This window comes from Eptatretus burgeri, chromosome 17, assembly GCF_056783735.1.
Source record: "Eptatretus burgeri isolate ZD-2024b chromosome 17, Ebu_testis_v1, whole genome shotgun sequence".
NCBI classification, from domain to species: Eukaryota; Metazoa; Chordata; class Myxini; order Myxiniformes; family Myxinidae; genus Eptatretus; species Eptatretus burgeri.
The window spans coordinates 30,658,827-30,672,705 of NC_140977.1; the positions used below are offsets into that span (position 1 = coordinate 30,658,827).

General features: G+C 41.3%; 1 protein-coding gene across 3 annotated transcripts in view; it reads left to right on the top strand.

Moving 5' to 3' along the window:
• Positions 1 to 13,879, top strand: part of LOC147009676 (solute carrier organic anion transporter family member 1C1-like) — an 85,941-nt gene that overhangs the window by 17,801 nt on the left and 54,261 nt on the right. For all 3 annotated transcript variants that reach the window (XM_085863039.1, XM_085863037.1, XM_085863040.1), the window contains exon 5: positions 10,754 to 10,909. In XM_085863039.1, coding sequence (XP_085719165.1) covers positions 10,754 to 10,909 — 156 coding nt within the window. The remainder of the gene's footprint in view (positions 1 to 10,753; positions 10,910 to 13,879) is intronic.

Consider the following 13,879-nt stretch of genomic DNA (forward strand, 5'->3'; position numbering starts at 1 on the left):
ACTCAAGGCAAAGGTGTACAAGGGCAGAAGGTGAAAGGTGTCAGAGGAATGAAAATGAGAGAGGTGCGAGAACGAGAGTGAAAGACGTTGGGTATCAGGAAAAGTAAAAGATGAAACTAGATGGACAAGAGTGTGGACTGCTCGAGATTCAAGCAGACTGCACAGCCGACTCAAAACCCTCTCCTCTCTCAGACTTCTGCAGACTGCCAGCTTCCATGCTCATCTGTTCTCAAGACCACCCGACGTTGCATGCTCGTGTTCTCCCCCTTTTATTCCCGACTCACCCTCTCCCCTCAAGGCCCCACCCCTCTTATTGGTGGAATCTCAGCTCACCATGGAGAGATAGGGTGCCCTCTCCACTTCTTCTCCTCCACCCGTTGATTGGTGCATTTATATCCCAATCTCTGTGTCAACTCTGGATTGGCTGTCCGTGGGTCAGGGCATGGAGCACGACCAGGAATTTGTTTTGGTGAACTGTCACCCCAAATGATGATGCATGTGCCATCTGGTGCGGACTGCTTGGCAAGAAGCCGCTTCGAGGTGGTTTTAGGAGATTTTTTTTATTGGTTTTCAGTGAGACGGGCAGGGCGTGCTGCGCTGAATGCAGGGAACAAACGGCTGAGGAACGTGTTTGATGCACTATGTGGTGGAGGAAATGGATGTAGACCAGAGTGTAGAACCAAACAATAACATGTATCAGACACCGAACTAACTATACACTCACAATGCATAGCTGCTCACAGGAACATCAAACACTTAACTAAACAAAATACAGCACGACAAAATAACTAGGTTTACACTGTGCGTATATCTCTTTACCTTCGAGAAGCCAGAGCCGCAACAATTTGTATATAAATATATATATACATATATATATATATATATATATATATATATATATATATATATATATATATATATATGTGTGTGTGTACAATGTCCGTCTAAAAAGTAACAGGACTGAGCCTGCTGTGTGCTCCACTTGCACAACTTGAATGAACGGGTTGCGTCACAGTCTTTCTCAACATTCCAGCAATATATATGACTGGTGATGGTTGACTGCGCTCATTGTGTGATTTTTTACAGGTCGTGCTTTACATGTTGTCTAGTCTGAGTTGTCGCGCTATGAGTCGTGAGCAGAGAGCCAATCTGAAGTTTCTTGCCAAACTTGGCAAAACACCTTCTGAATCCTTCGCAATGCTGCAGCAAGTCTACGGGGAAGAAACGATGTCACATACACGTGCATTTGAATTGCACAAGAGGTTCAAAGAGGGACGGGAGGAGGTTGAAGACGATCTATGGTCTGGAAGACCTTCAACAAGCAGAACGGTGGACAACATCGAGCGTGTGAAGCAGATGGTGTGCGCAGATCATCAACTCACGGTGCAGATGATTGCTGAGGAACTTTTCAACAACAAGGACACTGTCTGGAGCATCATCACTGAAAATCTCGAAATGCACAAGGTGTGCGCAAAGATGGTCCCCAAGCTGTTGTCCGAGGACCAGAAACAGCGAAGAGTCACTGTCTGTCAAGACATTATCGAGCGCCTCGAGGACGATCCAAACCTGCTCGGGAGAGTCATTACTGGCGATGAATCGTGGATATTCGAATACGATCCCGAGACCAAACGGCAGAGTCGTCAGTGCAAAAGTCCGGCATCACCAAGACCAAAGAAAGCAAGGATGTCGAAGTCGAAGGTCAAGGTGATGCTCATCGCGTTTTTTGACATCAAGGATATTGTCTACTTAGAGATTCTACCACAGGGTCAAACAGTGAATCAATACGTGTACAAGGAGAACCTCCGGCGCGTCGTGAGATCAGTCCGGGCCAAGAGGAGGGATCTGTGGGAGAACAACACCTGGGTGCTCCACCATGACAACACCCCTGCTCACAGTGCCCTGAGCATCGGACAGTTTCTGGCTGAGAGGAACGTGCCAACTCTGGAGCAACCCCTGCATTCGCCAGACTTGGCCCCTTGTCATTTTTTCCTATTCCCCAAGCTCAAGGGGGTGTTCAAGGGGACCCAATTTCCTGATGTGGAGGCCATAAAAAGGGCCGTGACGACGGAGATCCAGAGGATTCCAGAAGAAGCCTTCCGGGGGTGCATCGAAGTGTGGAAGAAGAGGATGACAAGTGTGTGACACTGGATGGAAACTATTTTGAAGGGGACAAGCTGTGATTTCAATATATTTTTTGGAATAAAATTTCTGTGAAGTCAGTCGCGTTACTTTTTAGATTGACTTCGTATATATGTGCATATATATATATATATATATATATATATATATATATATATATATATATATATATATATATATATATATATATATATATTAGTTCAACTGCTTCGGCTGTGGGAAATGTAACGGGTGTAAAGAGTATAAAAGATGAGTATATAAAACGGGTGTAAAGACTTCGGCTGTGGGAAATGTAAAGAGTATAAAAGATGCCCAAAAGGAATCCCATCAATTGCAAGCAATAAAATAAATTAAGAAAGGCAAAACTCAGTTGTCTCCCCAAGAATGACAGAAAATAATTCAAATACTTGGGTCAGGCTTTCAAAAGTTTAAACATCTTTTTTTCCTAAATAAATACAAGTATGGAAGCAATTGATAGTGTCTATGATTTGGATGATACCATTGTTATCTCAAACTTTACTAAAAATTAAGATTACTTCAAGGTAAATGCCATAACTGGAACAGACGAGAATACAAATGGACCAAAAAGTTTTGAAATAAATCATAATTTTTTTTGATTTTCGAAAAAAATATATATAAAAATATTTTTCGGATTTTTTCAAAAATTTCAAAGTCCCGTTGCGAGGCAACGTTGGTGTCCATAGCAACGGTGCTCAAAAGCATACAACTCGATCCTGGTATGAACCTACCAGTCAAGTTTCATCAAAATCGGTTAACTCCTCTGGCCTCCAGAGCTGTCCATTACATACATACAAACAAACGGAAAACCTGAGAATAACGGTAGTTTAGCGACCACCCAATATATATATATATATATATATATATATATATATATATATATATATATATATATATATATATATATATATATATATATATATATATATGTATATATACACACACACACATACACACAGAGAGAGACAGAGGGATAATTTCTCACCTTTGACTTGACTCATTCAAGGTCAGAGGACGTGAGAGAATTTCTTTCCAGAACAACAGTAATGTCATTCAATTATCTTCTGAATGATTGAATGCCTTCAAGGAAGTCATTCATTTTTTGCCATTCCTCGTGATATTCAAAGGACTCATTTTCCAGATCAGTTATCAACGATGTTCTTATTGGGGACAACCTGTTAGAAAAAAAAAACATACAATAATTATTGGTTGTTTCGTGATTTAATTCTGTATAAAACAACAAATAATTAATTGGTTTAAGGATCTCACCTGTCATCTTGTGAAAACGATTGATCCGCAAGGTCGGAGTACTCCTCTGCATAATCCATTCTCTAACCGAAACATTCGAAGTTCGCTTTGGCAATAAATAGGCCAAGTTGATGACATCATGGGAGATAACACAACAATGGGTTTTTCCGGGTGGGTCTCAAAGGAAATGACTGGGCTTTTTTGGCTTGGTTCAGGTGTGAGGACTGAAATAGAGATTTTATCTTTTCTCTCATTTTAAACTTACGTTTAAATATCTTCTTTTGCTTGCTTTTAGCTAAACTTTGTTCTGTTAGTGTTCTGATGATTTAAGATATAACCACGAGAGACATGGGCACAGAATACTTCCTCATTTTCACAGCACGACTGTGCTCTTCAAGGCACTTCGCCATTTTACAGAACCGAACTTCGCCATTTACAGATATTGAACTTCCCTTTCTTTCGTGCTTGAAGAGATAAAGTGAATATACTCGATGGAAATGAATGTTAAAAGAAAATTAAATCAGTTTCAATTTTACATTTGCTTGTGTGGGATGGAAGGGGATAGGTGGCAAGAAAATGACTCCTATTTTGAGCTTTTGGAGCCTGGTCAGAAAGTTTTTCCTTTCCCCCCCATTCATTTGAATTAACGTCCCAGAAACCCCCATTTATCATCTACTGCTAACACTGTTTCGAACCCTTCTCAGAGTTCCTCAACAACTATAAAGACGTTCGCACATAGTACACACACGACAATCCCAATGCTACACACTCCCCTCAGCTACCGGACCGGTTTCATCGCTTATTGGCGAATCATCAGCGATAGCGTAGACAGCAATCCATACCAATGAGGCTCTCAAGCACGTACCACATGCAAACGTCAAAGCAGTCAATCTATAAATCAAGAAAGACCCACCCACATCTCTCATCTGTGAATGGAGTGAAGAGCCAATCAGCTCTCATCTAATCGACTACACTCACATGGCTAGGATTATATAAATGATTGACCCCTCTCTAAAAAGTGAGCAGTTGATTTAAATTTCAAGGCCTTTCATCGTCCAAAACCCTTCTGGAATTGATGACAATACATGACTCTCTCAAATATACTTCCATCTTGTCTTGTGTCTCAATTCCATGAATAAAATACTCTTTATACAGTTGTACTCAGTACGACAACTGGAAACTCATTTTCATCGGAAGTGTGGCTCTTGCAGACAAATCTGTTCATATCATCGATCACACACACCAATTTGATCCTGGACCTCCATTTTTAGCATTGGTTGATAAATAATTACACCTGAAATTGTAATTCGGCTACAGGGTGTCGGCAATAATTGGCCTACTCTTTGCAAAAGGCACCCTCAGATATTTAACATCCACCAATTAATACTGGAAGACAGGACATCCGGTTTAACATCCATCCAAGGGATGGCACACACATTGATGAATCGCCTTGCCTGTGAAACAGCAGGATGACAATTTATAGCTGGGTCGGGATTCGAACCCACACCAGACAGCTTATTGTGTGTACCTCGAAGCCATCCTGCCAACCACATTGTTACCCACACACAATCTTTATTACCCCTGTTAACCCTTTTGCTTGTAAATTGCAGTATCCTCCCCTCCCCCTCCCCTCTCTATCTATCTTTTCCAATTTGTTCACTCCCTTGCTTTTGTTCAACCGTTTCCTCACAGGCCAAAGACACAAATTTTAATGTTTGGGTTTTTTCTTCAATCACAATGTTGAGTTTTTCAATCATTATGTTAGCCAAGGAATGTGAATGGATTTTTTTTGGTTGATTTTTTAGCTCACTTGGAACGTAGTTCAGGGGAGTTTATGGGATGGCGCGTCGTCTGTCCATCACTCCGTCCGTCTGTCCGTCCGTCTGTCTGTAAACACTTGCAATTACTTCTCAGAAACTACACACACTTCCGATGAAACTTGATGACAATCTTCATCACCCTTGATATATCAAAGTGTGTTCACGGTATTTAAAAAAAATCGGGGTCTGAGGGGGTCTGCAAAGGGTCTGAGGGAGTCGACGGCAGGGTTGCCCCCCAGAAGAGGTATTTGCTTTCTTCTCGGAAACTACACACACACTTCCGATGAAACTTGACCCCAACCTTCATCACCCATGATGCATCAAAGTTTGTTCACGCTATTTCAAAAATCGGGATCTAAGGTGGTTTTCGGAGTGGGGGGTTGCCCCCCAAAATAGATATTTGCTACAATGTTGGTTCATTGGTACATTTTGCTGATTCCGTCCCACATTGACTTCCTTCTCAGTATCATTGTTCTTCCAGGTGAGTGTTCAGCAGTATTGCCCCTATTATATATATATATATATATATATATATATATATATATATATATATATATATATATATATATATATATATATATATATATATATATATATATATATATATTGTTACGGCTGTTGAAATTCGCAATACACCATAAAGGGTCCTTAGATCAGTTATGACGCTAAGTTTATGTGCAGATAGTTCCCCACCGTTGTTTAAAGGGAATTCGTGTGATTCATTGGGCTGCGACTCTTTGAAATAGCCGTTTTTGTTCTATTATTATTTTGGACCAACCGAAGACTTCAAACGAAGGCCCCGTGAAAGGCCTACAACGGCGCGCGAGTTTTCCCGCCTTTTTTGTGCCGGGGCTGACGGGAGAGGCTGCAAGAGCTCACTGGCGATTGGTGGATACGGGTGTGAGGTGGCCGTGAGGAGGAAACGCCCCTTTTCGAGGAGCTAGTCGAAAGGGCGAGAGGAGAGGCGGAGCCAAAAAAGGGGGTGGAGCGAAGGGACGGAGCCCCGCGCTATATAGGGCGGACCGCGCGCGGGCTCGGACTCTCTCCTGCCTGGATCATCGTGTTGGATTCTTCCTCTCTCTCCATCGACGTCACTCTCTTCCTTGGTCGCCAGGGTCGACGTCTCTCTCTCTCTCTCTCTCTCTCTCTCTCTCTCTCTCTCTCTCTCTCTCTCTCTCTCTCTCTCTCTCTCTCTCTCTCTCTCTCTCTCTCTCTCTCTCTCTCTCTCTCTCTCTCTCTCTCTCTCTCTCTCTCTCTGTTCCGAAAGCCCTCTCTGCCTCTCCTTCTTCTCGGTGCAGCGTCTCTCTCTCTCTCTCTCCCTCTCTCAGTCCTGCACTCATGGTCCGGTGAGCGGCCTGTTGGTGGAGACGCGGATGGGAGGTACAGCAGTGCCGGCTGTCTGGTGGACCTGCGCGTCCGGACGAGGGGTGCCGGAGAGGGTTCGCCGGCCGCGTGGGAGGCCGGAACCAGGCACGACCACGCTGACGGTCATGGGAGAGAGACTGGACGACCACTAAAGGGAGGTCTTTTCTTTTGTTTGTGTGTGTGTGTGTGTGTGGGTGGCGCCGTGTCCGACAAGTAAACCTGTGTAAAGGCCCAGTCACACCTTGACGTTTTAGCCAGGAATGGCAACGTATAAAAATGCACGTAAACCGTTGGCGTACGCTGAAGTCTTGAGGTTTTTTTTTAAGTTTTGGTCATATTCATAACGTGTTGGTCATATGCATAACATATTAGTAACGGACACAGAACGTTTCGTTGTGTTTAAGATAACTTATACCAACGAATGCTTCGCCTGTTGTCGGCGTTCACAACCTATGCCCAACGATAGTTTAACTTAGTCATAGCGCGCTGCACGTATCGCCGACGAACTCGTGGCGTTCTCTGTTAAAAACCTACCGTACGCAGATTTAAATCATAACTGCCTGAAAATTGGAAGTGTCAACATCGCAGTCACACCTTGACGATTTAGCCAGCGTATGCCGACCTATGAAAAATGTGTCTAAAACGCTGGGACACGTCAAATACGGTATGGGTAAGTTGTGTATATGTTAGGAGCACGATGAAAAACAATGAAGTACGCTTGCATATTACGTGGTACGTCTAGTACGTCGTGAAATTTCAATCATGCTGAAAATTTTACGACGTACTCAACGTACGGCTCATAAGTTCCGCATATGCTGGCATAAGTTCTCGGCACGCTTCGCAATCGTTTACACACGTCGGCCACACGTTACTTGTAAGTTACTCATAAGTCGAAACACGTCGAGGTAATGTTTCGCATACCCGAAACTTAATTTTTAACCTACGAGTAACGTGCTTTGAACCTATTAGTAGCGTGCTTTGAACCTATGAGTAGCGTGCTTTGAACCTATGTGTAACGTATCTCAAACGCACATTGGCGTATGTAGACGAATTTGATTGACGTCTTCCGGACGACCACAGAACTTCTTGAATGTGTTTCTAACTTACAGCTGCCGTATAATGGCGTATTGGCAGTGTTTAGGGGAATTGGTATATACAAATGGGCTTCACAAGAGGAACCCGTCAGTGTTCCAGACTCCATGTTGAGTAGATGTCAATGTCAGTAGCAGTGGCAGTAGCAGTAGTAGTAGTAGTTCGAGAGAATTTAGTGATGTCGATGTTATTAGTAGTAGTAGTAGTAGTTCGAGAGAATTTAGTGATGTCGATGTTATTAGAAGTAGTAGTAGTAGTTCGAGAGAATTTAGTGATGTCGATGTTAGTAGTAGTAGTAGTAGTAGTAGTAGTAGTAGTAGTAGTAGTAGTAGTAGTAGTAGTAGTTCGAGAGAATTTAGTGATGTCGATGTTAGTAGTAGTAGTAGTAGTAGTAGTTCGAGAGAATTTAGTGATGTCGATGTTGTTAGAAGTAGTAGTAGTAGTAGTTCGAGAGAATTTAGTGATGTCGATGTTAGTAGTAGTTCGAGAGAATTTAGTGATGTCGATGTTAGTAGTAGTAGTAGTAGTAGTAGTAGTTCGAGAGAATTTAGTGATGTCGATGTTAGTAGTAGTAGTAGTTCGAGAGAATTTAGTGATGTCAATGTTATTAGTAGTAGTAGTTCGAGAGAATTTCGTGATGTCGATGTTGGTAGTAGTAGTCGTAGTAGTAGTAGTTCGAGAGAATTTAGTGATGTCGATGTTGGTAGTAGTAGTAGTTCGAGAGAATTTAGTGATGTCGATGTTGGTAGTAGTAGTAGTAGTAGTCGTAGTAGTAGTACTTTCAAGTAACGTGTTGCAAAGTGTGAACAACGTTCGTGTAGCGTGCTTACAAAACGTTACTCATAGGTTAGAAATAAGTTTCGGGTACGCTAAACATTACCTCGACGAGTTTCGACTTATGAGTAACTTACAAGTAACGTGTTTCAACGTGTGTCAACGATCGCATAACGTGTCTACAACTTATGGCCAGCGTAGCGGAACGTGTGAGTCATACGCCGGCATACGTCATAAAATTTCAAGCATGAAAAAATTTGAGGAAAACCCAAAAGTTCAACGTTTAAAGTCAGCGTACTACCACTTATGGCAGTGTTTTTCAGCGTGGTCTCAATGTTATCAAAACATACCCATAACGTATTTGACGTGTACCAGCGTTTTACACAAATTTTCCAAAAATCGGCATAAGCTGTCTAAAACGTCAAGGTGTGACTGGGCCTTTAGTGACTGTACATCATCGTAGTCGGTAGTAGTACTTTCTTTGTCGCTTGTATATTGCATGATTCGTTGCTTATGTTGTGTGTGTAATATGTGCTTGCTATAATAAATGTCCTTGTGTGCAACGTATCCCGTTCGTTGCGTCTTCTTTCCCCATTGAAAATGCCATCTTGCATCGTGGAATAATTAGGTTGGTTTTAAACACCCGATAAATAATCTGAACCGTCGAGGTTGGCGATAACACCGCTCGGTTATCCCTGAAGCACGGAACGATCCGCTTAAGTGGTTCGTGTCCTAAGCCTACCTGCGGCGTGGTGCAACCCCTCGGTAGGTTACCCGCGTGGGTATTTAGGTATATCGACATTCGGCGATTCACCCTATTTCGCTCGGGTCGAATGCGGACTGGGTTGTGGTGAGGTTAAACCCCCACCCGTGACTGGCTCATGGCGGTAGTTCCAGGAGGGTCACGACTGAATTGTCCGTCCGGTGGGCGACGCGGCTGCCATTAGAGGTACGCGGCCGATTGCACGCCAGGCGGGCCAGAATTCGTAACAATATTTCTGTATATATATCGCAACAACGGTTGGCAATAGATAAATAATTTGGGACCACTAATAATTTATTTAAAGTTCGATTTGAATATTTCACATGCATTCAATTTGTTTGCCTTGTGCAAAAAAAAAAAAAAAAATCCTCGACAGATCCAATAATTAATTTTGGAGAATTTTAGGAGGAACTAGAATGGCACTCAGTATAGGGCATTCCTCCACCAGGCTAACCAGTTTACTTTTTGTATTCCACTGAAAGGCCGGATCTGAATCCGGACCTGAACCAAAATCAAATCGGCTTGTTCTTGTCACCAACCCAAATTATCCACGAAGTTTTGTCATAACCCATCCACAACTTTTGGAAACTTTGTTTGATATATCGTTTTTGGCCCTTTCTCTCAATGGTGAAAATCGCTTGATGAAACTTCTTGTTATGTATGCGGATCCGGATCTTCACCAAAATCAAATCAATTCGTCTTTGTCACACACCTAACCTGTCCATCAGGGTTCGTCATAACCCGTCCATCACATTTTGAGATATCTTGCTCACAGACAGACAGACAGCGATGAAAACATAACCTTCATCCACTTTCGGTGGAGGAGGTAGAGATGACACTCCTGTATAGTCTTTTGCTCTTGGTTTTTCTCTTGTACTAGATGACCCATGAACCTGTTGGGTTCCCGTTGTGACAGCGGTTGATGAAAAAAAAATCATTTCAAGAGGAAAAAAAAAGATAGCTCCAGCGAACTATACCGCTGAGGTTGTTTGCATTGATCAAATACTCCCAAAGAGTACTTGACTGAATCGGGAATTGATTTTTTAATAATTTTTTTCGTTGCCCGATTTTAACAAAACTTGATACTTGATACACACCGCAGGAGAATGGTGAATAAGGTGGCCCTAATTTTTTTGCGCTATCGTGTACTGTTTTGGCTGTATTTCGGGAACATACATACATACATACATATATATATATAATATATATATATATATATATATATATATATATACATACATACATATATATGTAAGATGAGAGTTTTAGTAATATATCGATAGATAGATCGATAGATAGATATTTTACAGTCTTTGAATGTTTATCCTTCGTATCTCTAATCCCCTTTCAGTACTACTTCGATATTTTGTCGACTTTCTTACTAATCCACTCATAATCTGACTTTGCTGTCCATATGTATGTACCTGAGCAATCTTGGAATGTATTTTGAGCAAAAGCGAAAATCTGATGATGCGGTTGTTGCTGCACTCTAAACACTGGGGTGTCTCGATGTTGCTACATCCATGGCGTGCAGACCCGTTGAACTGCCAACATGAAGTTCGCTCCAAGATGTGGCTCCTAGTTTTACTTGGGAACATTATACGAGGAATTGGAGAGACCCCGATTGCACCGTTGGGTCTCGCGTACATGGATGACTTTGCTCGACCTGAAAATACTGCGCTGTACGTGGGTGAGTTTATTTCGAGTTTTGCTTGAATATCATGTTTCATATTTGTATGCATGTACAAACACCTCCGTTGGTTTGGCTGCAGGAAGATTGCAATCCTTCTGAAATGTATTGTTATTGTTTTCTGAAGGTCTGTCATCTCTAAGAGCTGAGCAATTATGAGGAAGGAAGCAAATCAATGAATACCATGGTGATTGAAATTTGACTTTTCCAGTTTATGAAAGGAAAAGTAATGAGTGCACATTAATAATTTTGAGGGAATTTATATTAAGAGTGTTGACAACCAATATCAACAAGATGGAGAATTGCTTTGCAATACATGTCCCCTACCGATGTGATACCTTCTCAGTCCAAAATGGACATAACTGTGAAAAATTGACGAGATGCCCTGAAACTCAAATTTCTTCTGTAACTTATAATAAAGCCATGTCCCAAGTTTCAGTTGATTATATTGAGGGGTATGGTAAAAAAAAAATAGTCTGAAAAACCACAGGTGGGATGTATGGACGGACAGACGGAGAGCAAACCTCTAGTCCCCTCAGTAGATGATAATTGGGGTTTCTGGGACGTCCATTCAAATGAATAGGGGAAAAGGGAAAAACTTTCTGACTCAAATCCCAAAAGCCCAAAATCGGAGACTGATTTTCTCCCCACCTATCCCCTTCCCTCCCATACAAGCAAATGTAAAATTGAGACTATGACAGATTGAGAATTACTGATGAAAGCACTTCTTCCCCTCAACATAATCACAGTCCTTTTATATTTTCATTCCACTCAAAGAGCGAACCAACGAATATTTGCCCATGTTCTACTTTAGGGAATAACGTAATTTTCTTATAACATTCATTTCCATCGAGTATATTCACAAATAATAACTTGGAACTTGGTTCCTGGTATAAGTGTCTTCGTTGAGCAGAAATGAAATGATAAACTTCTCTTCATGCTCTTATTTTTCATGGTCTTTCCAAATTCAACATTATGTGTTATTTTATGTAAGTTTTTTTCTCAAAATCATTCTAAGCAAGCTGTTTCATTTTCGTGTTAAAATGAGTCAGTCTGAAGTCAGCCAAGTTCCCTCGCCCGAAGCAAAAATGCGACTCATTTCCTATGTGGGACGCACCCTGAAAAAACCAATTGTTTTCACATTTCATTGACGTCATCAAGTTGCTTATTCAAACCAACTTGCTGAGTGTGTTTTATTTTAAATATGGAGCGTTCAGATTATTACTACAACCTTGCAGATCAAGCGTTTTCACAAGATGATAGGTGAGATCCTTAACCCAATTCATTATTTGTTGTTTCTTACAGAATTAAATCACGAACAACCAATAATTATTGTGTCTTTTTCCAATAAGAACATTGTCCCCAATAACAACATCGTTGATAACTGACCTAGAACAGGAGGCCTTTGAATTCCACGAGGAGTGGCTAAAAACGAATGACTTCCTTGAAGACATTCGATCGTTCAGAAGAGAATTGAATGACATTGTTGGCTGAAAAAAATTCTCTCACGTCCTCTGACCTTGAATGAGTCGAATCAAAGGTGAGAAATTATCCCTCTGTCTCCCTGTGTGTCTTTATGTCTTTGTCTCTCTCCCTCTGTCTTTATCTCTGCCTGTGTGTGTGTGTGTGTGTGTGTGTGTGTGTGTGTGTGTGTGTGTGTGTGTGTGTGTGTGTGTGTGTGTGTGTGTGTGTGTATGTGTCTTTGACTCATTATTATTATTATTATTTTCAGTTTAAACACCTGTCTGGATGAACCAAACACACAACCTAATCTTCTGGAGGAATCTGACACGACACTATCTTCTGGAGGTAATTATTGTATTTATTATTTTATTAATATCATAATATAATCATCTTTATATACCCTAATTGTTCTTCACTCTTTGTTTTGAACAGAATATGTTGATCGAGTTTCAAAACCAAAACAAACCATTGGACTGCTGCGAAAGAAGATTTTGTTCAATGTTATTACTTTTGTTTAATTATAAATGCTTTCCTTATAATTATCTGATTTTGAATTACAAAAAAAGAATAAAGGAGATGTAAAGGGGGGAGGGGGGTAGGTGTGCTCCCCCAATGACCCACCACCCCCTCATCCCTCTCCACTCCCCTCCCCATGTGTGTGTGGGATGAGGGGGATGGTGGGTCAAGGGTGGGGCTTGTGTGGGTGGGGCTTGTGTGGGTGAAGCTTGTGTGGGTGGAGCTTGTGTGGGTGGAGCTTGTGTGGGTGGAGCTTGTGTTGGTGGGGCTTGTGAGGGTGGAGCAATTGTATTTAATTAAATAAACATGTTGTGTGTCAGAAGTAATAAACTAATCACTAATTATGTGGATATGATGTATGTGGATGTGGCTAATGTGGATGTGGCTTTTGTGGGTGGGGTTTGTGTGAGTGGGGCTTGTGTGGATGGGGTTGTGTGGACGTGGCTTTTGTGGGAGGGGTTTGGGTGGGTCGGGATTGTGTGGGCAGAGTCAAAAAGGAGCGGAGTTTAAAAAGGGGCGGAGTCAAAAAAAAATGAACCTAAAATCTCTTCCCCCTTTAAGTCACATAATTTGTAAGTCCAAGGAACTGTACCGACATCAACAATTATAAAAAGTTAATTTGTCCATCGCTTGGTATAACCTTTTTCAAAATGAGATTTCCACCTGTATTTTCTTACGATATCACCAACTTTGAACTTAGGCAGTCTGACATTAATCTCTTTTTCATATTTTAATTTTGTAAATGTTTCTGATGACTTAGTTTTCGTTGAGGTATGAATCGTGTCGATGTACTTATCCACAATGTCCTGAATTAAAGATAACCATTGTTGACAACCGAGTTGAGTGAATTTTTTATATAGTCTCTTTTAAAGTGCGATTAAAACGCTCAATAACAACCGCTTTTCTTTCATTAAAGGTGCTGTACAATGTAATGTTATTTTTAAGAAAATTCAAAAATGTTTCGTTGTAGAACTCTGTACCCTCATCAGT